This window comes from Zosterops lateralis, assembly GCF_965231275.1.
Source record: "Zosterops lateralis genome assembly, chromosome: 12".
Taxonomy (NCBI): domain Eukaryota; kingdom Metazoa; phylum Chordata; class Aves; order Passeriformes; family Zosteropidae; genus Zosterops; species Zosterops lateralis.
Genome location: NC_139772.1, coordinates 447,001 through 473,691, shown reverse-complemented (window position 1 = coordinate 473,691; position 26,691 = coordinate 447,001). Strand labels below are relative to the sequence as shown.

Sequence of the window (26,691 nt, the reverse complement as noted above, 5' to 3'; positions counted from 1 at the left end):
AGCAGAGATGGTACGTTGTTCAGTCACGTAAAGGGTGGAGATGTTTTTAATGTTCTGAAAAACCCAGGTCTCCTGAAGCCCTCTTTGGAAGGAGGAGGAGAATCATCTAGGTCAATTGGTTTGTGTGCTGTCAGTGTGCAGTGGTGCTGGAGATGGGGTGTGCCAGCAAAAGCCTTCACAATCCTTCAAGCAGGAGTTTTCTCTGTGAGTGCTGTGAAAATGGGTAAATCCTACAAATAGCCACTCTGGGGAACTGGCATTCTGCAGTGAATGCACATGGAGACAAGGAAGGTGTTCTTGGCTGAAAGGGTTGAGAAGGGACAGCAGCAGCAGCTGAGAGAGAACACGTGGGGTTTTCAGAAATGTCCCTTGAATTCACATCTGGGTCCCATTGCTGTTATGCCTGTGAGTAATGAGGTTCTGAAATAAACCCAGAACACCCCAAGAGTGAGACAGGAGATTTTTCATTAAGAGTTAAATTCAGTCTCGTGGAATAAAGTGCCCAGCGTGTGACCTTGGTGGCCCAGCGGAGTGGAGAGCACGGAACAGGCTTCCCAAAGGTCACGGTGACAGTGAGAATGTGGTGGCAGCCACAGCACCCCGGGGGACAGCAGCTCCAGCAGCCCCTGTGCTATGGCTCTGCCGTAGGAGAACATTCCCAGTTCACAGGGTTTCTTTGGGCAGGGCTCTGGGTTGTGAGCTGCTTAAATGCAAAATGAGCAGAGGGGGGAAACCATCCGTGCCCTTTGTGATAGACAGAACAACCTTGAAAACCTTGTTTACTCTAGAAATTTCTGTTTGCCTTGTCTTTTACTGTACAAACCTTATCTTTGCTGTCCGGCCGCCCAGATTAGGACATGGCAGGTACTGGGAGAGCAGGAGCTGACTGTCTGGGAGGGAAAACGGTTTGGTGACCATTTTAAAAAATGTAATATTTTTGCAGTAAAACTCCTGACAAGTCACTGAAAGGAAAGCTCGATTTACAAATATTTTCATTTCCTTCAAGCTTGTTGGTTCTTCAGCAAAAACTGACAGCAAACAAGCCACAATTTCTTGATCATACTTTATTTCAAAGGTTATGAATACAAGCAAGAATAAGGCTGGAGAAAACAAAGGGAGTATCTTGGGTCAAGTCACTTTAAGGTGAGATACTTAATTTCAAACACTCCTCCAGCCCATTGTTGAGCTGGTGGAAGTGGGACACCAGCTGGGCCAGGCATCCCTGCAGGGATGGGATCAGGTTTGGATGAGAAGCTGCTGTAACCCCAAGGGGAGAAGGAGGTGCTGCCATCTCCCACTCATTCTGATCCTGGTATATCCCCCCAGTGTGGGAACACTCAGCTGTGGGGCACAGGGACAGTGTGAGTCTGTACCCTGTGTCTCCTCCTGCTCTCTAACAGGGTCTCTCCTGTGTCCCCATCAAGGTTTTTATTGTTGTTTTCTGACCACTGGGTGGACTTTTCCCCGCTGCCTTTTGATAAGGCATCTCTGTGGTATTAGATATCAGGCTCAGACACCCTGACAGACACTTGTCCATGACACTCCTGTGGTCTGTGACACATGTCTGCTGGGGCACAAAGGGACAGGGACTTCTTTGTTGCTTTGCTGCAGTCCAACTGCAGTGGCCTGTTGTGTCCTGTGGCCTCGTGTGGCACAGTGGAGTCGCCCCATTCCCCTCCTGCTCCATCCCATTGCTGTGCACAGAGCTCAGGTGCTGGGGGGAATGCTGTGTGTACCTACTCTGTGTGTTCCTACTCTGTGTGTACCTATTGCTGCTGTGTGCAGGCATGTAGGAGAAAGCAGTGCTGTCTGGAGACGGTGAGTAGATATTTGCTTGTGTGGATGCATCTCAATCTGTTGGAAGAGAGCTCTGATCACACCTTAATTAGTCCTCTAACAATCTGCAAAGGTCAGTGCCAATTGCCTGTTCATTTACATTTGTAATTGTGATGGTTCTTGATTGCACATTAGTTGCAACTCACTCCCTCCCACCCTGCAGAAGCACAGGCAGCCTGAGCAGCCGCTCTGGGGACATGGGGACCTTTGTCCCTGCCTGTGCCAGCCCCTCAGCTCTCCCCAAAAACTGACTGTCTTTTGGGGAAGAGCTTTAGGATCTGCCCTCCACTTCCAGTAAAGGGATGATGAAGTTGTTGGCAGGGAAATTATATGGACATCAGGCAGGAAACCCAATCCTCCTTGAACTGGATAATTAAAGACAATTGAACTTTCCTGCTTGCTTTGGGAAGTGTGCTCATTATGCAGGAGATGAGGGGGGGCGGCTGGAAGTTCAGCTGGTTTGTTGATCAGAGAGAACACAGCTTCAGGGAAGGGGATATTGTCCTCTCAGGGTATTTTTGGACATCTCTTGCTGTGGTATCTGGGCTGCTGCCACTGCAGATGGCAGCCCCTTGCTGCAGCAGCATCTATGTAATGTTACCCATAAGCTAATTGATTTTTAATGATGGGGGTTTAGAGAAGAAAAAAGTGAAGAAAGAGTGACCATAATAAAAACCAAAACGTTCTCAAGACGTTGGATGAATGCACTTACAGCTCATTAGGTAATGACAGAAACAAATGTGAAACAACCTGCATCGAATTTTCATTCTGACTTTGGAAGTTTTTCTTTCATCCCAGAAGGCATCAAGCCCCACACCCCTCTCCCCAGTCTGGGCACCCGTGCATGGGGTCGTTGGTCAGAGCAGGATTTCTGCTCTGTGTCCAGCACATGGTGCCCTGCTCTCCCCATCGTGTTCCTCTCCATGTGCCACCCACCCAGGTGAAGCTGTTGGGCCCCCACTGTTCAGCCCATGTCCCCCTGGGTGAGTGCTGGTCACACTTGATGTGTTTCCTCCTTTTTTACCTGTTTCTCTTGACTCCTCCTGTTTTCCATCTGTGCTCTCCCTTTCCATGGTGTCTTCCTGTGGGAGGAGCAGAAGGCTTTGCCCACTCTCCCCACTGTGTGGGACAGGCATCCTTTAGGTGTCCCTCAGGTGTCCCTGCTCCTTGCCTGCACCAGCCTCTCCCCACTCTGCAGAGGACAGTCCCTGTCACAGCAATCCTTGGCAATCCTCTCCTTCCAGCACAGGAGTCTTGCTGGGGCCCTTGCAGGAGGAGCAGGGTGACGTTCTGGCAGCTCTTGCTGGACACCAGATGCTGTGAACAGCCCCTTTGTCCTGGTGGGGATGTCACCTCTGCCCAGCCTTGCTGCAGCTCCCTCTGCCAGCCCACAGCAGGGCACTGGCCAGCCTCCCTGCTCCGAACAGGTGGATTACAGTTATTTTGAGGAATACTGTCACTGCCAAACTCTGCTCTGAGAACCCCTGGAAAGCTGGCTCCTCGGGCAGGGGGCATGCATCAGAGCCCCTGCTTTCCCCCTCCCTCTGCCCCACAGGCAGAGGTGCCCTGTTTGTCTACCTCTCCCTTGTGTTTCAGTGTTTGACCTTTTGAAGGGCTGGGAGCTGCAGACTGAAATCGGGATGTGAATCTTTAATGAAACCAAGTATGTAAACAGAGCTACAGCACAGCCAAAGCAGTGCTCAGATGAGGAAACCCCACGTGGTTTAAAAACAGTAGTTGCCAACCCCAGAATCGCAGAATCACACCTCAGCCTGACTCTGCCTGTGTCACCTGCAGGCAGCAGGGTGCTCCTCTGGCTGCTGCCCCTCTGTGCCCTGAGCCAGGCTGTGCTCCTCCCTGTCACAGGCTCTGTGGCTGCCCCAGGGGGGTGAAGGCATCACCATCAGGGGCACAGGAGCAGGTCCCCTGTGCCCGGGAGCCTGTTTGGTCAGGGGGTGGTTTGCAGTGTGAGGTTTTCTCAAATGCAGAGTTTCTCTCAAGCAGAAGGGAGGCTGGATGCCAGCCTGGTCAGTTCCAGACTTGGCAGTCCTGCAGCATGCCCTGATACCTCACCTGCTTCCTCGAGACCGAGGCACTGCTGGTTCCCCCCTCTACTGTCCAGGCTCTACAGCTCTCTCTTCCCTCAGTGGCCATTTCCTGGACTGGGAATTGTGACCAGCCCATCTGTAAAATGAAGCAAATGGTGGAGAAAAGGAGAGGGGATCTTCCACTAAAACCTCCTGGAGGGAACCATTGGGTTATTTTCCCACCCTGAAGAGTGGGCAACCATGCAAGGCATTTTTCCTTCACCGTCATCGAGCATGGAGTAATTATTCATGGAGTTTGTTACAGCAGGGGTGTGAGATGTGCCTTTGAAGAGGATTTTTCATGAGAGCAGACTCTCTGCTTCCAGGAGAACTTCAAGACTTTTGAAGTGAAAGTTGGTAGTGACAAACTACATTTCCCCCCTACTTAAAATAAATCTAGTGTGATCTGATGTCCTCTACTTGGTCTCCATTAAAGACAGTGTGGTCACTCTTAATGATGCCTGTTGGTCTCCAACTTCTGCTGGGGGTAATGGAGGTTCTTGGAAAGAAATCACCAGTTTGTTTTGTAATCTCTCTCCAGTTTTCAATGGGACTCGATTTCACACAGCAATTAAAAACTTAGCAAAGCAGATGACCTGTATGGTGCCTGCAGGAAAAGAGCACACAGAGCCCTTGCCAGAGCATCTGCCAGTCAAAACCACTCTGCAGCTCTGGCTCTGGTGATGATGCTGCAGTTACATGTCTGAAATGTGTGGCCCTTGCAGAGGGCTGGGGAAGTAATTTCCAGGCTTGTCCTTGATTGACACATTTAATAATCAGCCAACCCAGGTTACAGCCCAAGCTCCTGTGTGCAAACACCAAGTGCTGCCCAGCTTCATCCATCTCTTGGGCTTTTTACCTCTTACTCTCCAAAACCTGATACTGCCTTTTCCCAGTGTGTGCTCTGTAACCCCCGAGGGCAGCAGCCTGCTCAGCTTTGTGTCCAAAGTGCTGCATGCAGATGCAGCCAAAGCATCAGTATGTGCATGGTCAGAGCTGGGCCAGCAGGGTCACGGGGCACTGGGGTTATGTGAACTCAGCTCCTGGGGCTGTGTCCTGCAGCAGGGCTGGGAGGCAGCTCTTGGCATGGAAATCCCTTCCTGTCATCTCCTCAGACATAGGGAGTGAGACAGGGATTGTCCTGGTTTGAGAAAACATTCACCCGTGGTGCACAGCATATGTGGCCTGGCAGCAGAGGCAAACAGCCCTGGGCAGTGTGCATATTGGGCTGATTGAACTTGCAGTTCCCTTTACTGCAGCAGTTCTGATCTCGCTGCCAACCCCACCAACTACCCCCACATGCAGGATTATCTCTTGTTTTCCAAGATCTTGTGTCACATGTGTTCATTTAGAGGACAGTTTGTTGCCTTCCCCTTTGTTGTTCTGCTGAATCTTGGAATTTTTTCATTTTTTTATGGATTGCATGGCTTCAGGACCTTTTACCTTTCCAGCAAGTTCCCAACAGTTGCAGTATTTCTGGCAGGGTCTCTCCACCAGGGGCCATCCCAAGGCTGGGCTGATGACAGTCTCTCCTCCATGGCCAGGCAGAGAGATAGGGGGAAGCTTTTGGTTCTGCTTTAGTTTCACTCTGCTTTAATGGTCACTGAAATCCAGCAAAGGTGTTTCTGGCACCCATGGATCAGAGTGGCTGCACTCAGCTGGCTCCTTCAGAAGGCCTGAGGACATCAGGAGAATCCAGCAGTTTGAGAAACTTTTAGGGGTCTTTTCTTTCCTGATATTGCCCTTAACATAATTTCTATCTGTTCCTTCTCTGCATCCTTTCTCCCACCTAAATTTTGGAGAACCCCGTTCCCATCCCAGCAGCATCTCTCTGTCCTTTTCCATTTGGGACACCGTGGGGCTTATAAGGTCTGGCTGCACAGAAGGCAGGGATAAAGTTGGTTCTCTTTAATATCTGGCAGAGGAAGATTTCCTTTGTTTTTGTTTGGGGGGGCAGGTTTGAGTTTAAAGTCAAGAGCAGTTGTGCCTTAGCTCCGCTTTGACCAACCAGCAGCAAAGAGATAATCTCAAAAGGATATGAAAGGTTTAATCATTTTAATTTTGTTTTTATTAAAGTTGGTTGTGACTTTTTTCCTGTGCCCCTGGTGAAGGGGGGCAGTGACAGAAACCTCCCCCAACCCTCCAGCATCTGGTTAATGAAACAGGAGGAGCAGCCGGGCTGGGCAGGCACAGCAGCACCCAGCCCTGGCAGAGTCTCAGACACTTGTCCTGGGCAGAGCATGGCTTTCATTAAGCAGAAAGAGAGGAAGCTCTGACAGCTGACTTGTTCTAGAATGTTTTTCTTGTTCAACTGCATCTTAAAGCCCTTTCCACTTAGGAAAAGTAAAGGAGGAAGTATCACCAGATGCTGCAGTGTAACACTGTGAGGCTCCCGGTCCCTCTTCTCTGCTTTTTTCTCCATATTCAAGCAAACTCCAGAGCCAGACTGAAGCCCACCTGTCAGACTCAGTGTCTCCCTAAGCTCCATTTCCCTTGAAACTCAAGAATGGCATCTCTGTCTCTTGGTCCTCTGTCCCTGAAGTTCTGCTGTCAGTGCCCATGATGCCCACTGCACCTTCTGCTTCTCCTCCCTGCTTCTCTTTTCCCCTTTCTCCTGCACAGATTTAGAACAGGGAACTCTTCTCCTGAGGACTTGGAAGTGGTTGTTGCAGTGGGGCAGGTTAAAGACTGAAGGTGTCTCCCTGTGAGGGGTAAATCAGCAAACTCACCTCCTGAAGTGTAGCCAAGCTGCTTCTGTCCCAGACTCATCCTGCTCAGGTGCTGTGTCTGACCCAAAGCCCTTCTTTAATCTTCTGGTGACATGAAGAAAATGAAACCCTCCAAAACCTTAGACACCTGCTCCAGCAACTGTTCCTCCTCTTCTAGCCCTGATTTATCATGTTTCTCTCATAGACTGTGTTGCAGCAGCTCATATCCAGCATCTTCCCACGGGTCTGACTCTTGCAGCCATTGCTGCCCTTCTGTTTTCTCCCATGCTGTGGTACTGGGCTTCAAATTAAATATCTTTGGAATGAACATGCCTCCTCCTGTATTCCCAGGTTCATGAGTTGAAAGAATTGCCTGGCTGCTGTGCTGTTCTTAGTGTATTAGTTTGGAGTCTCTTCTCTTGTTCCACTGTTGACATGAGCAGGGGGAGTTCTGAGTCTGAAGCTCTGAACAGAGTTCTAATGGTACCTCAGTACCTTTTTTCCCTGCTGACATGCCCAGTCATACCCTTGCTGGGGACACTGGCAGAAAGGAAAGGTCAGTCGTGTTCAGCTGGGCACAGGCTTTGTGTTGGGAGGCAGCAAGGATGTTTGACTGGTTTGTAAGTAAGCAGTGGAGCAGGGTGAGACCTGGAGCAGAATGTGCCTTCCTGTTTGGAAGGTGAGTTTGAAGCCTGCTGCCACTGAACATGCCCATTTGGAGTTACAGGCTTCATTGTCCTGTGCAAAAGATCCATTTGTTTATAATAAAAGCTGATACAAGTCTGCAGGGTCGTGCTCAGCACTGTAAGAGAATGTCCTTGCACCTTCCCCTCTTCAGGGAATATCCTTTCAGGGCATCAGCTCCTTTCCTGTTGCTCCTGCCTTGTCCCTGCTGTGGTTCTCTCACAGTTCATTCTGCTGCAGGAGCACATGGTCTTTACCTGGCAGGACTGGAGGAGGAGCCCCCCTGTTACCCAAACCTTGCCATGCAAGTCCAATGCACTGCCCAAAATGAAAAAGTGCTTTGAGACCTTTGTTCAGAGGAGATGTTACGAGAATAGGAAATGCTCTCCTCCACTTCTGATCTGTAGATTATGCATTTAATTGCAAGAGGTACACAGCTTGAGTTCTGAATTAGATTCCTTTTTTTCTGTACGAGCCATAGGCAAAATGAGATTCCATACATTGCCAGGGGGATGATTTGTGAAACAAGGTTTTGCAGCAGCTGGCTCAGGCTGGCAGTGACCCCTGGCCTGGCCCACTCCAGCATTCCCACTGCTGTGGTGTGCATGTTGGACCACTCTCCTGTGTCCCTGCTCTGGTCCCCTGTTTGCCTGTACTTCTGGTATGCACTTGCTTCCTGTGCCTTCTGCGGGGCCTATTGATCCTCTGGTGATGACATTAACATCCTCAGAACTGCCTGGGAAGGAGCTACCACATGCATTTATTTTTCCACTAAAACTCTGAGATTGGCTAATAACGTGCCTGTCAGCAGCAGTGCCCTGCCTGCTCTGACTGCTTCAGAGGGAAATCTGGGGACCCATAAACAAATAATAACCTACCCAAATCAAGGTCTTATCCTTGTTCCTACTAAAATTCAGTTCATGCCCTTAAGCAAGAGCATTTCTTTTTCTTCCAAATACTCAGTTTGCTTTTCTGAGTTGCACATCTTGATGCCTTTGCCATATATTTTGATTTCTTGAGGCCACAAGTTCCAAAGGTTAATTGGGAGCTGTATGAGAAATTATTATCTGTATTTGCTTCCAATTTGCATTTTTTTCCCTTTTCCTTGTCAGTCCTTCCAGGAGTGGTGAGTGAGACAAGCAGTGCTGGTCTGACTCTACTGAACCTTCACTTGGATGCTCCTGTGAAGGCCCCTTCAGCTCAAAGAGCCTGAGCCCTCTCCTTCACTGTATTTCCTCCTACCCCTTTTCAGGCTTTTCATTCATGTAAATAAACAGCAGTGGTTTGGTTTTTTTGGTTCTGTTCTCCACAGGTGCGTTCTCCCCTGTCAGCGTGTCAGGCGCAGGTTTCCTCTGCCCTGCAGGGATGTGCTGCCTCTCCACACGGAGCACCCTGGACATCCCCACTCAGTGCCCTACCTGCACAGCCTGGGGCCCCAAACCCCTAAATCCCAGTGTTGCCCTGGGATGTGCCTCTGGGGCCCTGCATGGCCCTTGCCATCACTCCCCAGGGTCAGGGTTAGGGCACCCCAGGGGCACAGCCCAGTGTGATTTCCCATCTCTGTGTTCCCGTGTGCAGACACTGCTGCACCTTCTCTGGGAATGGCTCTTGCATTTGGTTACCAGTTCAGCTGAAGCATTCTGGCCTTTTCCATCCCCCTTTCATGGTGATGAAGGTTGAATTAGGGCTGAGTGTTTGGAATTGTTCCTTGGCCTCCACTGCTACTTTGCTGCCTCCTTTGTGGCCAAACAATGGGATTAATTTGGCCTTTGCCAGCCGTGCTCAGCGCCAGCCGTTCCACTTCACTGGCGCAGCCACCTCTCCCTTCCACAGCACCTCCACCCTGGCTCCTCCTGTTCTCCCTCTGCGTGTGTGTGGCGTGGAGGGTCGCTCGTGGTTTGTTTTGTGTTGTCTGGCAGGGTCAGGGGCCTGCTGGTCTCCTCCTGCTCCCGAGGACCTGTCAGGCCAGGAGACCACCCGTTCACGGCCAGGAGAGCCCGGGCGCCGTGCGGGGCAGCAGCCCTTCCTCCTGCACAGATTGGCAAGGACTAACCTTGTCACATCCAGTGCGGCGCTCACGGGCGCCTGCCTCCGAGGGGTAATCATGCAGGCATAAATTCGGAAAGTTGCTAAGCTATGAGCAGTCTTATGAGCATTAAAATGTCCTCTTTGCCAGAAAGGTCATTCATAACTTGGCTACGCCGCTGATGTACAGTCAGTGATATTGATTGATTAATGTATAAAAAGCACCAAATCCATTTGCTTCTGTGAAAGAGAATAAAGTGCAGTCGACTCTCTCTTTATTTTCACCTCATCCTTTTGTTTGAAGGACGTTTTTTTTTTCTCTTTTTGTTTTGCCAGCTAGGTTTAAGGGGGTTACAAAAAGCCAGTTTCTGCCAAGTAATGCGTTCACAAAGGGAACATTGATTCACATCAGTGTCGCTTGAATTACCCTTAAAGGTTTGCCAAGGAGTTGTTCTTATATTAACCTTCTGTTCATCAAAGACGAAATAAATAAATAAGTCATAAAATCAGCTTCACTGCCCGTGCTGGAGTTGGATGCAAAACAGGAATTTCTCCTGTTTGGAATTTGTGCTCCAGGTGCTGCGCCTTGGCCCCTCTCCCCAGGCTCTTGGCCTTTTCCCTCCTGCAAAGCTGCTCTCCCAAGGCCCCAGTCTGAGCTGGGATAAGTGTTGATGGTTTTAGGGAGGGGGGCTCCTGCAGGGGAGTATTTTCAGAAGGATATTGTATTAAAAGTTCATTTAATCATTGCAAGCATAACTGGAATGATTTCTGCACAGGACAGTGAGGCCCAAGGCATTCTGCCCTGGCCAGGGTTGGCATTCTTCTCATTCACCCAAGGTCCTGTTTGTTTTCCTGGACTTATTTGGCCACTGGTAATTAATTATGCATTGTTCCCATTTTCCTCTGGTTAATTCTGAAATGGGAGGTACCTTGGTGCCTGTGGAGCTTTGTGCAGCATCATCTCACCTTCCTCTCTCTCCAGGTGCACTGGCACTGTCCATGTCCATCCCAAAGTGCCCTTGCCCTCTGTGCAGACAGCAAGGGAGTGCAGGTGTCTGTTCCTTTGGTAGGATGGCTGGCCCATGAACCCCAGAGATGGCTCTCCTCTGCAGCAGGAGCTCTTGTTGCTTTTCCTCAGTGCTCTTTAACCAAACCTCTGCATTTTCATTCTGTCCCTGTTCCAAAACTGTGCAGTGCTGTTCAGTAACTTCATTCTCTTGAGCATTCTCTTGAGGAATTTCTTTGGCTTCACTCTGCATGTCAGGCAGCTGTGCCCATCACACTTACCCAGCAAACACAGAGCTTGGAAATCAACTTGCCTTGGAAACATCTCTGCACAAGGTGTCCCCACCTGTCACAACCCACCTTACCCAGCACAAGAGCCCATGGCAACCCTTGGGTTCTGCCTGTCATTTCAGATATCCTGAGCCATCCCACCACAAGGGATGCCCTCACTCCTGGCTTCCAGCCTGGCTGCATCTGCTGGGCTCCTCAGCTCCCGAGTTCTGCTGAGACCTGGAAGGACTGTGCTGGCTGCAGCATGAGCAGTGCCCATGGTCACATACGGCAGTGGTGTTCCGTGGTGCTCAGTGGTGCAGTGTGTTATGGTGCTGCTCTGCACTAGTGTGTGAGCCCATGGGTACCTGAGGTCCCAGCAGCCTCCTCAGTGCTGCTGACATGGCACTTTGATTCCAGTGTCTCTCACTGATGAAGAATGATGGTGATCACCCTGCCAGCCGTGAGGGTGCATGCTGGGGTGAACACCAGGAATGGCAGTGTGCAGGATCCCTGCAGGATGTTCCTCCCACGTGTCTCTGCCCCCTTTTCCTGCATGGTGTGTGTGCTGTGGTGGGCCTGGACCTCCCCAAGGGGCAAACCCCCAAACCCAGGCACGGCTGACAGCAGGGCTTGGCGCCTCGTGCTCCCAGGAAAAGCCTTTTCCCCCGTGCCTGCTGTACAATCCGAAAGGAGAATCATCCTATTTTTCAATCCTTCTCTCCGGCTGTGGGAGCAGTGCAGCCGGCCGAGGCCCCCTCCCCCTCTGGCGAGGCAGTGAGGATTGGATCAGATGATACGGAGTGTGCATGCTGAGAATGAATCCATTTTCTCTCCTCCATCTCCCCAGAATAAATTAGAATTTGCCTGATTTAATAAAATGGCTTCATCTCTCTGCCATCTTTTCTATCTCCCATGCGTTTCATCCCCACCCCCACTGCAGAAGAGCAGCTCTGGCTGTGCCGGGTCCTGTTTGGGGCCGTGGGGTTAGTCAGCCCCGCACGCCCCGCCTGCACAGGGTCTGGCCAGGACAGCACAGCATTTGTCCCTGTGTCTCCATTTCCTCATTGTCCAAGGCAGTGGCTGTAATTGCTGTTGAGGTCAGTGTAATTTACTGTCCATCTGTCATAAACCTGCCCTCGCCAGGGATGTGACTGCCATGCAGAGTGTTTGGGGACAGGGAGGGGCTGGGCACGGGGATTGCACAGCCCAGGTTTGCCCCAACGCCGTGCCCTGTAAGTAGCACGTGTGTGTGTGTGTGTGGTGTGTGTGTGCATGGAGCAGGGCTGAGTCCTGCCACAGACCCCGAGGAGGGAACCAAATTTGGGTGGTTTCACTACAGCCAGACCTTTTTCTCTCGCCTGGATCTGGTGCTTTAATTCCTGTTTCCTAGGCTGATTTTTTCCTTTCCGTTCTGACACTAATTGCACCAGGCGCGTTGGGAGTGGCGGCTGCTGAGCGGTACCAGCTAAATGTTAAGAAAGGTTTTAAAAACAGACTGAACTCTTCCTTAATGAGGCTCAATCGTGCTCTCCTCGGGGTGGTTTTGTTTTGCTGATCTGTCAGTTTTTCGAGGATTTAATTGCACTTTTTTCATATTAGTCTTTGAAATGGGGCTAAGCAGCTTTCTCTAAAATGCAGCACAAAAAGGAGAGATGCTTCCCTATTTTCTTGCTTTACTTTCATCACTCCAGGATCATCATCTGCCACGGGCACCTGGGACCCCACAGTAGTAAAGAACAAAATGTGTGAGAGCACAAGAGAAGGGCAGGCTGCACTGCTGTGGTGGCCCCACAAGTGGAAACCCTTGCCAGTGGTTCCCTTTGCCTCCCAGCTCCTGTAGCTATCTCCAGTTGGGTCTCTACTCATGCAAATCCTGGAAGACCTTCCTAATGTTGGGTTTGAAGGGAGAAGTAGGAGGCAAAGGCTGAACTTGTTCGTCCAATGTAGCTCATTTCCTGCAGAAATGGCACAAAAATGAGTCAGAACCAAGCAATGCTACGATGCTCTGGAAATGGTCGTAGCCTCCTGGAGCAGCAAAGCTTGGCAGAGCCTCTGGAGGCCTCTGAGCCCAGGCCCTGCTGGCCAGAGCTGTCTCTGCTGGGGTCTGAAGCATCTCCAAGGTGTGGAGAGCCCCCAGCCTCTCTGGGTCCCCGTGTGCAGCTGCTTCAGCTCTGGGAGTCCAGGGCAGGGGAGGCCAAAGGGATGATGTTGGGGTGGGAGGAGGCGGGAGAGAGCAGGCAGATGTATCTGTGAGGCTATTATCTTTATGGCATAGAGAAAACACGTTTGGAGCAATCAGCATGGAATTGTTAATGGCTCCACTTCCTGGTGCTCTCCTCACGGGACAGGTTGCACAGCAGCCAGGGCTGCGCAAGCGCCGCCCCGCCACGCTCTGCTTTTAACCAGGGCTTTGTTTTGCAGAGATGCACAAAGCTGCTGCTGAGTTTCCTGAGGATGCTGATGAACAACAGAGCAGTGAGAGCTCCAAGCCACCCAGCAGTGACTCTCCTTCCTTAGCCTGCAGTTTATTTTTACGTCTCTTTGCAATTACATTTCTTATTGTTCCCTTTTTTCTTCCTTTCCTCTGGCTTTGTTTCTTTTCCTCTTTCTTCTTTTTCATGTTTATCCCTTAAATATTTCGGTCTCTTATTTCTAATCTCAGCCTAACAAAGCCTGTTTTCTTTTCTTGTTCCAATGTGTGCCTGCCTCCCTATGAGCTCCCAGCACACCTCTCACGAGGATGTAAAATCTAAGAACCAGATCTTTGAGATTTCAAAATAAAATAAAAGTAAACTCTGCTTTAAAAACACTTTAGCAGGAAAGCCAGGCTAATTGTAAATCAATGAGTCTTAAAATGCAGCATTGATCTCCAGTTAGAAGTTTGAAGGGGAAAGCAGTAATTACTGTACTGAAGGTAGATTTTTTTTTCTCTTAGCAAGTTCTGGGCAGAAGGAGGGCTCATTAGGGCAGCACTTCAGAATCTGAGTAATTAGTTTAAAAAGTACTTTTGTGGTGTTATTCCCATGGCTAGAAATTATTGGAGTCCTCACAGATTTATGGTTCTGCTCTGATAAAGTTTGATTTATTATTGTATTTGGTGGGGAAGATCCTTCCTACACCATCACTTGGGTGGAGATCCGGAGTGGGGATCAGGCCAGGAGGAATTGCTGTGGGTACGTGGGGCCTCTTGCCAGCAGGGAAACCTCAGCCCAATAGGATGGGGTTTGAGCTCCTTGTGAACATACTCTGGCCAATGCCCCAAAAGAAAACAGAGCAGACATCAGGGAATCAGAACAGAGGCTCTTACTCCTTGTGGGCATCACTGGCCTCCTGTCCAGTTACCTGCAAGCCCCTTCTTGCTCATGGGGGAAAATGGCTCAGATCTCTCAGTCTTCATCATACCACGACCAGCTCTGTGCTGTTCATTGGGCCATCCCCTGTGCCACCCTCCCCAGGAAAGCAGGACTGGTCTGCCAGCACTGTCAGCCTCACATAAGCCTGTGGCATTTCTCCATGGGTTTTCCAGCTAATTCCTCCCATGAGCAGTGTGATCCTGCTCTCCTTTTCCAGGCTGAGCCAGAGGAAGTGGCTGCAAGCACCAGCTGAGATGTGGGTGCATCCTCATATGACATGGTCTGGGTTTGCTCTGGGAGGTGGGATAGGGCAGAAGTGTTCAGGGCTTGTTGTTCCCTGACAAAATCATGCTAATTTGGGGAACTGATTAGCATTAATCCATGTGCAGGAAGGCTTTGTGGCATGGCTGGTGAGCCCGTCTGTCCTTGGGAGCAGGTTTGTGCTCCTGCCAATCTCCCCAGTGTGTTAAATCAGGATAGCTGCACAGCCTGACTTGTCAATCCCATACCTCTGGCTGTGGCTGTTCCTACTCGCCAGACTCGATAAATATTTTCACAGAAATGATTCTGTTTGCAGGGACTGTCATAGATCTGATTCTGCAGGGGAGGAGAGGGGAAGGTCTCTGGAGGCAGAAAACCCTTGTGTGGCAGAAAGCCTGCTGGGAAGTCAGCTCAAGAAGAATTAGGAACCCTTTAAATAAATGCTTACTTGACATGACTCTGTCTCCCCCAGTCTAACAAGCAGGGAAGCGAATGGCAGCCGCTGGCCAGAAATTGATTGCATTAATTGATATGCCAATAAGAGAGCTTGTTACATCCGCCATTGGTTAGGAGGCCGGCTAACAAGTCCCGCTGATCAATGGAACCAATAAAGATTTCATCCATTAATGAGCAACATGGTAATTAATGTTATCCATAAACCAATTAGCCTGGGTAGCTAATGTGCTGGTTAGCACAGTGAGTGGTGGAGCCGTGGGTGGGCACAGGCTGGTGCACGGGGACATCACCTCCCCTGTCACCTCCCTGGTGGGGAGGGGACATCACCTTCCCAGTGTGGAGGGGACATCCCCTCTCCAGTGGGACCACAGGACTTGGAACAACAGCTAGCTCACTCTGGGCCTCCTAAAGTGAGGGAGCTGGGAGGGTGGCTGGTAGGATAGGTCACATTGCTGGGAAGGGGCATGCTTCTCTAGATTTTCAAGGCACTTTCAATTATTTCTTTCGCTTTTTGGGACCTTTGTGTAACACACGGGCACCTTTCCCACTTCTTCTATGTTTTTGGAGATGCACAAGTTTCCATAACTTGTGTTCCATGTTTAAGGCAGCGTTTGGGTTCTTGCTCTGTCCCTGGGAAGCTGCTGGAACCCCCCGACCCACCACTGAGCTCAGCTGCTGCTGTGCACAGCCCTGCACTGGGCTTTCCCACACCACCAGTACCAGTAACCATGTTAACCAGCTAACACAGCGTGCAGGTTGAAGGCTGCTGCCTAAACCCACTTGCCAGGGGCTTTCCCCAAGTGCCAGCACCACTGTGGCATCAGGACTGTCCATAGGGATCAGGACAGGAGGTGCAGGGGCAGCCCCAAGCCCTGGGCAGCATCAGTCCCACAGGCTCCACTGTGGAGTTACCTTGGATTGTTGGATATTGACCCTGGGAGACCCCTTGTGGATTCCCTAATTGAAAATTAATACCAGATCGATGCCATGGGCAATTTGCATATTGATCATAAACAACTTTGAAGGCACCAAGTGTGTGTTGGATCGATGCTCTCTCGAGCAGGCTGCAGGGAGAGTGTCCCCGTGCCTCAGAGGTTCGTGCTGGCAGAGTTTGGTGAAGGCTGTGGAGGTGCTGGGGCAGGGAAGGTTTGTGCCAGACTGGGGGCACAGCCTGGAGCTCCCAGCCTTTTCCTGTGGCTCCCTTTGGCCGGGGAAGGAGGGGATGGGCTGTTTGTGTGCTTATTTTAAACCTAATGGCAACAGCCCAGAGGCATCCCGGAGAGCAGGGGGCATCACCCTGTCCTGGGCACACAGCCCTCCCTCCACACCTGCCCCGTGCAGCCTGACACTTTCAATAGAGGTTTCCAAAGGCAAAGGCACTGTTTTTCTGAGGACACCAGAAGGGAACTCGGCAGTGATTTTTCCCTGGCACTTTCATCTTTCATTTGCTCTGTGAGGGTGGTATTTAGACCCTTCTCTGTCTGCTCAGGACATTCACCATTATTTCAGAATGGTTTTGGGCTGAAAGGAACAAATATTTTTTATCAAACTCAAGCAAAACCCCAAAAATTTAATCTGAAAATATATAACTCATCCCTGGAAGCTTCTGGCACAGAAGGATTCCTGTGGGCCTGGAGATAAAGGATATGGGCAGGCACTGTGTTCCCTGCCCCTCCACACGTGTGCAGCACAAGGCAATGCCTCAGCCCCAGCAGGGGAACCACCTCTGGCCTGGCCAGAGACAGAGCACAGGGAGCAGAGAGAGGGCAGGGCTGGAAACCCACATCCCAAAGTTGCCACTTATTTTCGGAGCAGCCGGCAGCTCCAGGAAGTCTCTGTGCATCTGATTAGTGTGTTACAGGGCTTTCATTGACTCGCCTGAGCTGTGCTGATGAACTGAGGCTGGGGACAAGCGCCTGTAATTGAGAGAAATAAATTCTTATCACAGGCCTCTGCTGGAGTCACCACCTGTGCGTGCGTCCTGCTCCAGGTTCCAGGAGTGGATCCAGTCCCCAGAGCACCTGATGTGCCCTTGTTAGTGGGAAGGAGCCAGGCTGAAAGGTTCTGTCCACCCAGTCTGCTGGTGTGGCCCACCTGGTGCTCTCTCCCTGCTTGGCCACAGGCTGGCAGCTGGAGAGCCATCAGGAGCCTCATGTGCCTCACTGAGAGCTGCTCTGTGCTCTTCCCTTTCCCTTGATCCTCTGTGTTTCACTTGGGAGCTGGAGCAGCCATTCTCTGTTGTTGCCTGAGATCTGATGACAAGTGGAAGATCCTTCCCTGGTGTGTGTCAGGAGACATGGGCATCACAGGGGAAAGGGGTTTGTGATGCTGCAAAAGAAATAAGAATGAAGATATAATTTCCTTGAAAAGAAACCCATCTGCTGGTTTAAATTGAAAGGAAAAAAAAAATAATTCCGGGGTCAGCAGGGCTCTGCAGCTCGTTGTGGTGCAGGGCCACAGTGGGCAGCCCTGTCCCTGCTGCACTGGGGCTGTGCTGGGTTCCCCTGGCTGCTCACAGCCCCTGTAATTTTGCCTGTTCTGAGGCCGTGGACAGGCTGCCTCTGTGAGTGCAGCAGTGGGGAGGTGAGTGGAAAGGCTTCACTTGACATTCCCTGACCTCCCGGTGCAGCTGAGTGCTGGAGAGCCAGTGCTGAAATTGCAGTCGCTTTCAATTACCCAAAGCCAAGAGAGTGGAGAAAAAGGGGCTGTTGGCTCCAGGAAGCTGAAGTCACTGCTGCTGAAAGCTCGTTAGTACAAGGGGAAAAGCAATTAGTGACGTTTTGCCAGTGCCACTAACCCAAACCCGGGGAGGAACAGCCCAGGCCAGGCTGTGGCATCTCTGCCATGCAGGGTGATGTGGGACCCCTCAAGCAAGGACATCTCTGTGGCTGCAGAGCCCTGGGGTGTCCCCCGTCCCTGTTCTCCTCAGCAGGTGTTTGTGGCACATGCAAGAGCTCACCTGTGTTACCTGCCCGCTGTTCTGCCCCAGCCCAGGTGGTGTTTGGTGTGGGGGAGCTCTGAGGGTGCTGGCAGAGGGGTGATGGTGTGGGAGGGAAGATCCACGGGCTGTTGACTGACAGCACTTGGAACTGGGGCTCTGTCTTCAAGGGGCCTGACTGCCATGGCCTGCATTCTTCTGCAGTGAAGTGAGACCATTCACACCAAAAACTTTGGTACTGCAGCTCTACCAGGCCAATTTTTCTCCCTTTTGAACCTGCACAGGTATTGCCCTTGTAGTAGTACCAACATCCAGCCTGCTGGGTGTGTTTGCCCTGTCCTTCTCAGGGCTCCTGGGCATGCTCAACCCCTACTCTGAGGTCCCCTGCCCTGGAGCAGCCCCAGCACTCCCGTCCACTGCCCCATGTCTGTGTTGGGAACTTGTGATACAACAGGCTGCTGGGATATTTTAATTGTCCATAAACCAGGGCACTGCAATTATGGCTCTCCCAAGTTTTTAGCTGAGTTTGAAAGAACTCGAAACAGTTGGGGAGGGGGAGGAAAGAGGGTCAGCAAGACATTAATTTACTTTTCCTTGGAGCAATACCATGGAGAGGGAGAACTGAGTAGGAGTTGTATATTTAAAAAAAAACTAAACAGAAAGAGGACATTTTAGTGTTTCATTTAAGTGTGGTTTGTGAAGATGATGGGTTAAGGTTGTTGGGAGCTCTCCTGTGCATATTCAGCCCCTAAGGCTAAGCATGAATTAATTATAGCTCATTTTTGTTATAGTTACAGTGTTCTCAAGATGTACCTTGCTGTGAAGTTGCTAAAGTTGGCTATTAACTTCAGCTTGGCATTGGCACTGGTTTTGTTTGTGGATCTCCACAGTTTTTCTGAAGTGAGCCTATATTCCCAGTGAGCACAAAGCATCTCTTGCTCTACTGGCACAGTCTGCTGAGGGCCTGCAGTGCTCTTCTCCCAAGAACAAGTGACAAGATAAGGGAAAACGGCCTCAAGTTGTGCCAGGGGAGGTTTAGGTTGTGTATTGGGAAAATTCCTTCTTGGTAAGGGCTGTCCAGCCCTGGCACAGGCTACCAGGGCAGTGCTGGAGTCCCCATCCCTGGCAGGATTTAAAACCCGTGTGGATGTGTTACATGGGGACATGGGTCAGTGGAAGCCTTGACAGTGCTGGAGGCACAGTGGCACTCAGTGATCCCTTCCAACCCAAATGGGTCCGTGATTCTACAAAACCTGCTGTTGTCTGCTGGAGTAGTTCCACCATGTGTCTTTAGCAGAAGGCCAGGGTTGCCTTCCCTCACAAAGTGGGGCTGGGCACCCATCCCCTGGGCACCTTTCCTGTGCTCCTGCCTTGGTCCCCTCTGCATCCAACTCCTCCATCCTCTTCCTCCCACGGGTCCCCTTTGTCTTTGGACCTTTGTCCTGCAGGTCTCTGTGTGGAGATTGCTCTGTCCTCTCCCTGCAAACCTGGAGCTGGAGATGGGCTCTTTTGTTTTGCTGTTTGATGTGTGTTTGTGTTTTTGCATGCATCTCCTTTCCAGCTGATTCCAGTTTGGAGCTAGGTTAAACTGTGCAAAATACTGTTTAAAAGAAAAAGAGAAAGGAACTTGTCAAGATGCATTTGTTAGATCACATTTAAAATGAAACAGAATTGAAGGTAGTTTTTGTCCAAGAAAGGGAAGGCTGAAAAGCCGTCAAGCCGCAGGAGAAAGCCCCTCCTTTGTTGTCCTCCTGACATTGAAGTGTAATTTTTCATGGTTATTTGGACTGGAAAATGGGGGGAAAGGGAGAGATGGGCTTGCGATTATTTCCCATAAATGACAACACAATCACATCACGCTCCACTACAAACATGCTCAAGGAATTTGCCTTTTTTTTTATGTTTCATGTGTGAAAATAACAGCAACCTTTCTAGTCCTACTGAAATTAAAGGGGGCAAGTCCCTGTCGGGTTTCACTGGCTTAAAATAGAGCCCAGTTTGCAAAAAACATGGTCAGCCTTGTTCCCAGGGAGTGGGAGAATGGTGATGCTCCCCCAGGAAAGGGGCTCTTGGTTGTGCATGCTCCATTCCAGGGTGTGTTCGAGGCCAGGTTTTATGGGGTTTGAAGCAACCTGGTATAGTGGAAGATGATCCTGCTTATATCGGGTTTGGAACAAGATGGTCTTGCAGATCCCTCCCAAGCCAAAACAATTCTGTGACTCTCTGATGTCTGTGTCAGCTGAGCACGCTGCAGTCAGCAGTTTCTGTTTGTCGGTGAAAGCAGCAGAGATGCTCTGGCCATGCTCTGGAGTGGAGCTGTCTAGGAAATAAGTGTCATTAAACCAAGGTACGTGTAGCATCATATCATTTTCCTGCAGCCCTTTGTCAGGTGGGACTCATCCACCAGCTTTGCATCCCAGGCTGGAGCTCCATGGCATTGCTCTTGTAACCTTGCTTAGTGCTGCTTTTGCACTGCTTGGAGTCCTGCTTTTCCTTTCAGGAAAACAGTAGGAATGAACAAGCTGATGTAGAGTAATCCTGTTAGGAGCTGGCACAGATGGTGTTGCAGCACATGCATGCATCCGGAGTGGGAGCCGAGGTCAGACCCCCATCTGGGCTCTATCTCTGCTCTGTTACCAAGCAGAGAGCACTGGGCCCAGGGGCATGGTGTGAGGTGGGACTGCCCTCCCTGTGCCTCTTGGTGACCCTTCCTGAGCCAGCTGCACCAGGCCCTGGCACAGCTCGGGGGCAGCTGAGCTCCTCCCTGGCTTCCAGGATAGAGGAGGGCATCCACCTCCTGTGGACCTCCCTCCTCCTCCATGTGAACCCCAACCTTTCCTCCCAGGGGGACTCAGATTTGCACCAGTTGGAAGCAGTAGCAGTGTGGCTCAGGTTTGCACCAGTTGAGGGCAGCTGCAGTGTGGCTCAGGTTTGCACCAATTGGAAGCAGTTGCAGTGTGGATGAGGTTTGCACCAGTGGGAAGCAGTTGCAGTGTGGATGAGGTTTGCACCAGTTGAAGGCAGCTGCAGTGTGGCTCAGGTTTGCAGCAGATGAAAGCAGTAGCAGTGTGGCTCAGGTTTGCACCAGTTGGAAGCAGTTGCAGTGTGGATGAGGTTTGCACCAGCTGAAAGCAGTTGCAGTGTGGATGAGGTTTGCACCAGTTGGAAGCAGTAGCAGTGTGGCTCAGGTTTGCACCAGTTGAAGGCAGCTGCAGTGTGGCTCAGGTTTGCAGCAGTGAAAGCAGCTGCAGTGTGGCTCAGGAGGGTGGTGTGTCTGGCAGTGGGCAGCCCCTTGGCTGTGCACAGCCAACCCTCACCTCCCTGACAGCCGCCGCCTGCAGCGGCAGCCAGGGCTCAGGCCTGGCTCTCTGTCGGCTTTTTTGGCTACTTATCCTGAAAAAGGGAGCGTCAGAGATTCTTTTTGTTCCAAAGGAGAGACCCTGTGTACAATTAAAACTTGTTTCTGGTAAACCTCATTCCAGGAAAGATGAGCTTTTAACAAAAGGCTTTTGACAGCTGCAGGGTATTTCATTTTTTTAATGCCGAATGAAAAATCAATACATTTTTCTAGGTTATACATATTCAGAACAGGCTTGATATTTCCATTATAATGGAAAATGGGTGTCTGCACATCTCGCCTGTCAGAGCTGCACCGCCACATTTTCCAAGCCACTGCTAAATATTTCAAACCTGATTTGATTGTGGTTCATGACAGCTAATGTTTCTCAGCTCTCAAGCCTGCCGGAGGGTGGAGAGGCAGCGCACGCTCTTTCCCATGCCTACATTTCCGCCACCCCAGAAATGCCCTTTATCCCTTCGGATTAGAGATCTGGGTTTGTTAAGGAAAACCTGGCTGGGAGAAGAAGAGGTGAGAGGTCTTGGGCTGTTCAAGCTGGTCTGGATCTCATCAGCATTTGCCGACTTCTCCAGCTCTCAAACTTCCAGGGTCTGGGAAGGGACTGACCTCAGTGGGGTGATCCTGTGCAATTGCACGTGGCAGTTTGGGTACATTTTGGTGTGTGACTGAGTCAGAGGTTCCCTGACCTCTGCAGAAGTCAGATGCTTGTGATTTTCCAGACTCTTCTCCTGCTCTTCCCCCTCCCCGCCCCAGCCCCTCCTGCCCCCCTCTTAGTGAATGGTTTCATTTTAAATTAAAAGGAAATACTGCTCTCTAAAATGATTTATTCATGAAGGAAGCAAAGACTTTGCCGAGGATTTTGTGTGGGGCAGGTGGATTGGGATAGAAGAGCAGCTCCTTTGGCTCCAGGGGCTGCAGTTCCTTGCTCTCAGTGTTGACCTGAGCACTGGCAGTTGGAAAATTCCTTTTAAAAGTTATTAATAAAGCACCATGGACTCAGGGATGGAGCTCTGGCATGGGAACCATTGCACAGTGTGTGTTGTTTGGGTTTCCCAGGGGCATGATTCCCCCATACAAATCCCACAGCAGCAACCCTTGCACCTCTGAAGTCCAGACAGTGTGTGCAGCTTTGGGGAGAAGGGGTGGGGTGGTAGTGAAAAGGTCATGGTTATTTGGAAGTAAGTGCCCTGTGTCTTGCTGACCACTGCTGGTTCAGCCTCAGGAGCTGGTCCTGGTGAGGTCTGCACACTCTGCTGCAGTGGGGCCTGGGGCCATTCCCTGAGGACAGCAGTGGGCTCTGGTCGTGTGCAGAGTGGCACCAGCTTGCAGTGGCCATGGGAGCTCCTTGTGGTGTGCAGTGGATTGAGGGAGGAGCAGACATTTCCTTGCCAGATGTGCTGCTGGCCTTGTTCTCAGAGAGGGATGCCCCAAAGGAGTGCAGGGGATGCATGGTTGGGTGCCTTCACACAGGAGTTTGTTTTCCAGACCTGCACTGCACCATGGAGCTGCCACTGTGGCTCAACAGCCACACAGCTCTTCCCTTCAGAGACTGGGCACAGACCCTTCAGGAGCTGGGGCTTTGCTGCTCTCACTGTCAGTGCTGAGGTCTGCTTGGAGGAAGCTGGGTCAGACATGGGTGTGAGTGTTGGAGGCAGGTTCTCAGCGGGTCAGAGCCCACAGTTCGGGGGTGGGGTGGCTGTCCCCACTGTCCCTGGGCACAGTGGGAGCACTGGTGGTGCACCACAGGCCAGACTGAGCCTGGTGAGCAGAGCAGCCTCAGCCTTCCAGAGAAGTCTGCTGGAAGGGGATCACGAGGCAGATGGGGTTAGTGCTTCCCCCTCCCGGGGCTCTGTGCCAGAGGCCCTGGCAGCAAAGAGCTGAGCAGGGATGGCACGAGGACCTACCCAGTCTGGGTCAGAACCTCCTTGGGTAGATGTCTTAGACTCTGCTCCCTTCCCATCCTGTTCTAGAAAAATTACTTTCCAGAAAAAAGACAGCTCAGGGTGGAGCAGGAGGAGGATTTGCAGCTGGATCAGCTCCCTGCCCTCTACCCAGCAGGGAGTGTTGAGCCAGGGGCAGTTTGTGTCCTCAGAGGGGAGTGTTCCTGGTGCAGGACTGGAGTGCTCATTGCAGAGATGGGGGGGCTCAGTCCAGGCTGGTGGTGGATGGATGCAAGGAGCTGCAGCCCCAGCCGTGCTGGGGACTTGCTGTTTGTAGCCTTGTTTTTTAATCATTTTCTCCCATTATTGGTATTCATAGCTCACATTTTTCCGGTTACTGTCAGCCTGGGCTTTCATCCATTTTAAAGAGCTATTTTTTCCCTTGTTGATGATGATGATGGTATAAAGACAGATGGTGTAACTGCTTATGAATGTCCTATTTTATTCCCCTCGAACCAGACAGCACACTGGAAGACACGTATTATTTCCACATGCTCAGGTTAGAGCCCAGACAGCGGCTGAGCCTGGCTCGCCCTTCCTCTTCCTCCCATGCCGATGCTGACACCTCCGGGTCGCAGCTGGGAGTGCTGCTGCTTCCAGCGCCCTTTGTTGTTCAGCCAGGCTGGGGGGCTTGGGGCAGGGGGCTCGGGGCTGGGGGGTCGGGCCTGGGGGCCTCTGGGTTGGGGGCTCTGGGTTGGGGGCACAGGGCTGGGGGCTCTGGGTTGTGGGCTCAGGGTTTGGGGCTGGGGGCTCTGGGCCAGGGCTGTGCAATGGGGGGCCAGGGCAGTGGGTGATGGGCAGTGGGCAATGGGGGCCATCTCTTCACACTGTCCGGGGGGGCTCTGAGCACCTGAGCCAGCAGAGAATGGTTAAAATGATGATTTAAATTAAATACGAAACCCATTACCAAAGGTTTTTAATAAAACCAGCTAAAATCTGCTTCCACAGCAGTTGCCCCAGCTGAAGGGGCAGCCTTGCCTGTGTGAAGTGGTTTGAAGGCACCAGGGTGGTGAGGTTGGAGTAGGGATGGTTTGTTGTGTTTTTTTCCCTAGAGTGGAAAAAAATTGGAATTTTAATTTCTGAAATGTGAACCCAGCTGCTGGTTTCACAGCCTTTCTCCCAGCAAACTTGAGCACTTGGCTCACATGGCAGACTGCCCAGCTCACCCCTCCACCAGTGATATGTGTCCCTCTACATGTTGGATGCCTTTGTCAGCACTGCCACCCATCTCCCCTCTCACTCTCAATTTAGGCTGATACCCTCAAAGGGCACTGCTCAGTCTCTGCAAGCTGCTAGTATATATTTTTAATGTGAATTTCTAGCCCTGTCTTTGTCAGGAGGAGGATGGGCGTTGGTGCCTGAACCCATTAAGTGGTTCAGGTAAATCTCAGCATGGATTCATGGGATTTATCCATAATGTGAGTTAAAATTCTAAACTATCCTGCCTGAAAATGGGTGTGATGGCCTAAAAGTGCCCTTTTTGGCCCAGTGGTGGGGTAACCCCTGTCAGTTTCAGGGACTGTACATTAATACCCATAATAGTAGATGATAATGTGGCTGTTACTCTCTGGTGCGGGGGGTCTGGCAGCCGCAGCTCCACCATGGTGCTCTGTGTTTTGTTCTGAGCTTTCAGCACTTCACCAAGTGTTTCCTCTGTACTTTTGCACCTGCATGGTGCTGCCTGAGTTTGCAGGCTCTTCCCCTTCCTGGGGTGAAGGCAAGACTGCTGGAATGTTCCTCCTGTGCCTCGTGTCTGCCCTGGGGCTGCAGCAGACCAGGCTGCTCTGAGCTGGGTCTGAGCAGGAGGGATGTTGTGTGTCTGCAGTGGACTCTGGCATCGTGGTGACCAGGGTCAGTACAGCACCCTGGCACTGGGTCCAAAGAGCTTGAGATGAGGATGAGGAGGAAGGATGAGGCTGAAGGTGCTGGAGGCTCTGATCACTGATGCTTCTGTAATACCTGATGTGGCTGGATAGAGCCTTACAGTGTAGACAACCATGTCACTGTACATGACACCTTAGGGGGACCTCAGTAGTTCCAGGTGGCAGAAGTAAGCAAGGTTCTTCATTTTGTCTTCATCTCTCAGTTCTTTACAGTTTCTGTCTTGACCAATGAGCAGGTGTGTTGGGAGAGCACTGGGTGATGTTGGTACCTGCCACCCAACACTTGTGCACAGCCTTAGCTGTGGTTCTTACTCATCAGCAGCTACCTGTTCTGTTCTGCCTTCCAGGTCTGAGTCACTTTATTCTTTTCTTGTTTCAGAAGAACCCAGTGAAGATGTGGAAGGGCCCAATGAAACAGCTGGTGATGTTGAGGAGCCTGCCAAGGAGCAAGAGAGTGGAGGAGACAAGGACCAGAGTAAATGGACAGGTAAGATCCTGTGATTTAGCAGAGGTGGCATTTGGTCCCTCATTTTCTTAAAATCCAGGAAGGGGAGGTGAAAAAAACAGTGGTCCACAAGCCCCTGTTTAGCTGACCACAAAGTGGCAGTGTCAGCGTGACAGAAGTGTCATCCTCTGTGAAGGCTTTGGGTGTAGCTTCTTGAGATACTCAGTAGGTTGAGTTGTGGTGGGCCTCATGTCCCCAAGGCCAGGCTGGCACTGGGTGCTCTGGGACCAGATCTGTGCAATGGGGACCAACAGCTGGGAGAGGAGGAGGAGGCAGAGGACGACCCCTCCTGCCAGCAGCCAGCACGTGGCTGGATCAAACACACCGTTTGGTGATTTTGTGATTGTCCTGCTCTGCAGAGGGCTGTCCATCTTCCACCCTCATCTGGCCCTTGCTGGCCACTTCAGCCTGGGCCCAGAACCCGAGGTGCTGCAGGTGGCATTCATTTTCCTTGGCCCAGGACACAGCAGTTCTGGCTCCAGGTCCCATTTGGTTGGCAGGCTCAGTGTTGGTCAGTGCAATGCCTCAGTCCCCTTCATCCACTCAGCCTTCTCCTGCTGCCTTCATGGTTGCCTCTTGGTGAGCCCCAAAGATACCTTGTCTTACATTGTCTTCCCAAAATGGAATGTGGTAGTTGACCTGGACAGGTATAACTCAGCCCCTCTCAGTCAATGGAAGGTGTGTCCTAACTGGTGAGGGGAGCCAGCTGGGCCTTGTGGGCTGTTGAAATTTGTGCTCTCAGTGTGGGCTGCACTCACTGGGGTTGATCTTTGTTCCTTCCCATCACAAACTGATCCTTAAGCCTTCTGTGCCCTCACTGAGCAGAGCAGCACAGCCCATGTCAGCAGCAGCGTGGGGAGAGCCCGTCCCCAGCTACCAGGGAATGAATGAATGAATGGGCTGCAGAGCACCTGGTGCTGCTGGACATTGTCCCTGACCTGCTGTGCTGTACCTGGGTGTTGGGGGACGGTGCCTGCAGCGTTTCCAACCTGCCAGATGCTCTCCCTTGTGCTGTACAGAGGAGAGGGGAGTGCAGTGAGGGACAGACAGGGGCTTGTCCCTGAGTGAAGGAGTGGCTGGGGAACTGTACACCTGCCATCCCTGCCCCAGATTTTCCCGGGAATTGACCAAACAACTGCTTGTAAGTGCTGATGGGAAGATAATGAGATGAGGAACAGTCGACACAGATTTGTCAAGAACAAATCATGTCAACACGACCCAATTTCCCTTCATGTGAAGAAGGTCCTGTTTGGAGTCAGTGTCTCCTTGGGAAGGCTTTCGATGCCACTTTTCAGGACAGGCTGAAATGAAGCACAGATGTCAGTGTAGGTGACAGTATTGTACCATTGGTGGGTTTCATTAGTACTGGAAAGCTCTCC

The 26,691-nt window shown here is 51.2% G+C and overlaps 1 protein-coding gene across 2 annotated transcripts in view; it reads left to right on the top strand.

Moving 5' to 3' along the window:
• ZFHX3 (zinc finger homeobox 3) overlaps positions 1 to 26,691 on the top strand; it is a gene marked incomplete at its 5' end in the record, with an annotated part of 79,481 nt that overhangs the window by 28,565 nt on the left and 24,225 nt on the right. The window contains one exon of one of the 2 annotated variants that reach the window (XM_083870506.1): positions 25,187 to 25,294. In XM_083870506.1, coding sequence (XP_083726632.1) covers positions 25,187 to 25,294 — 108 coding nt within the window. The remainder of the gene's footprint in view (positions 1 to 25,186; positions 25,295 to 26,691) is intronic. The other variant, XM_083870507.1, reaches the window with a different exon arrangement.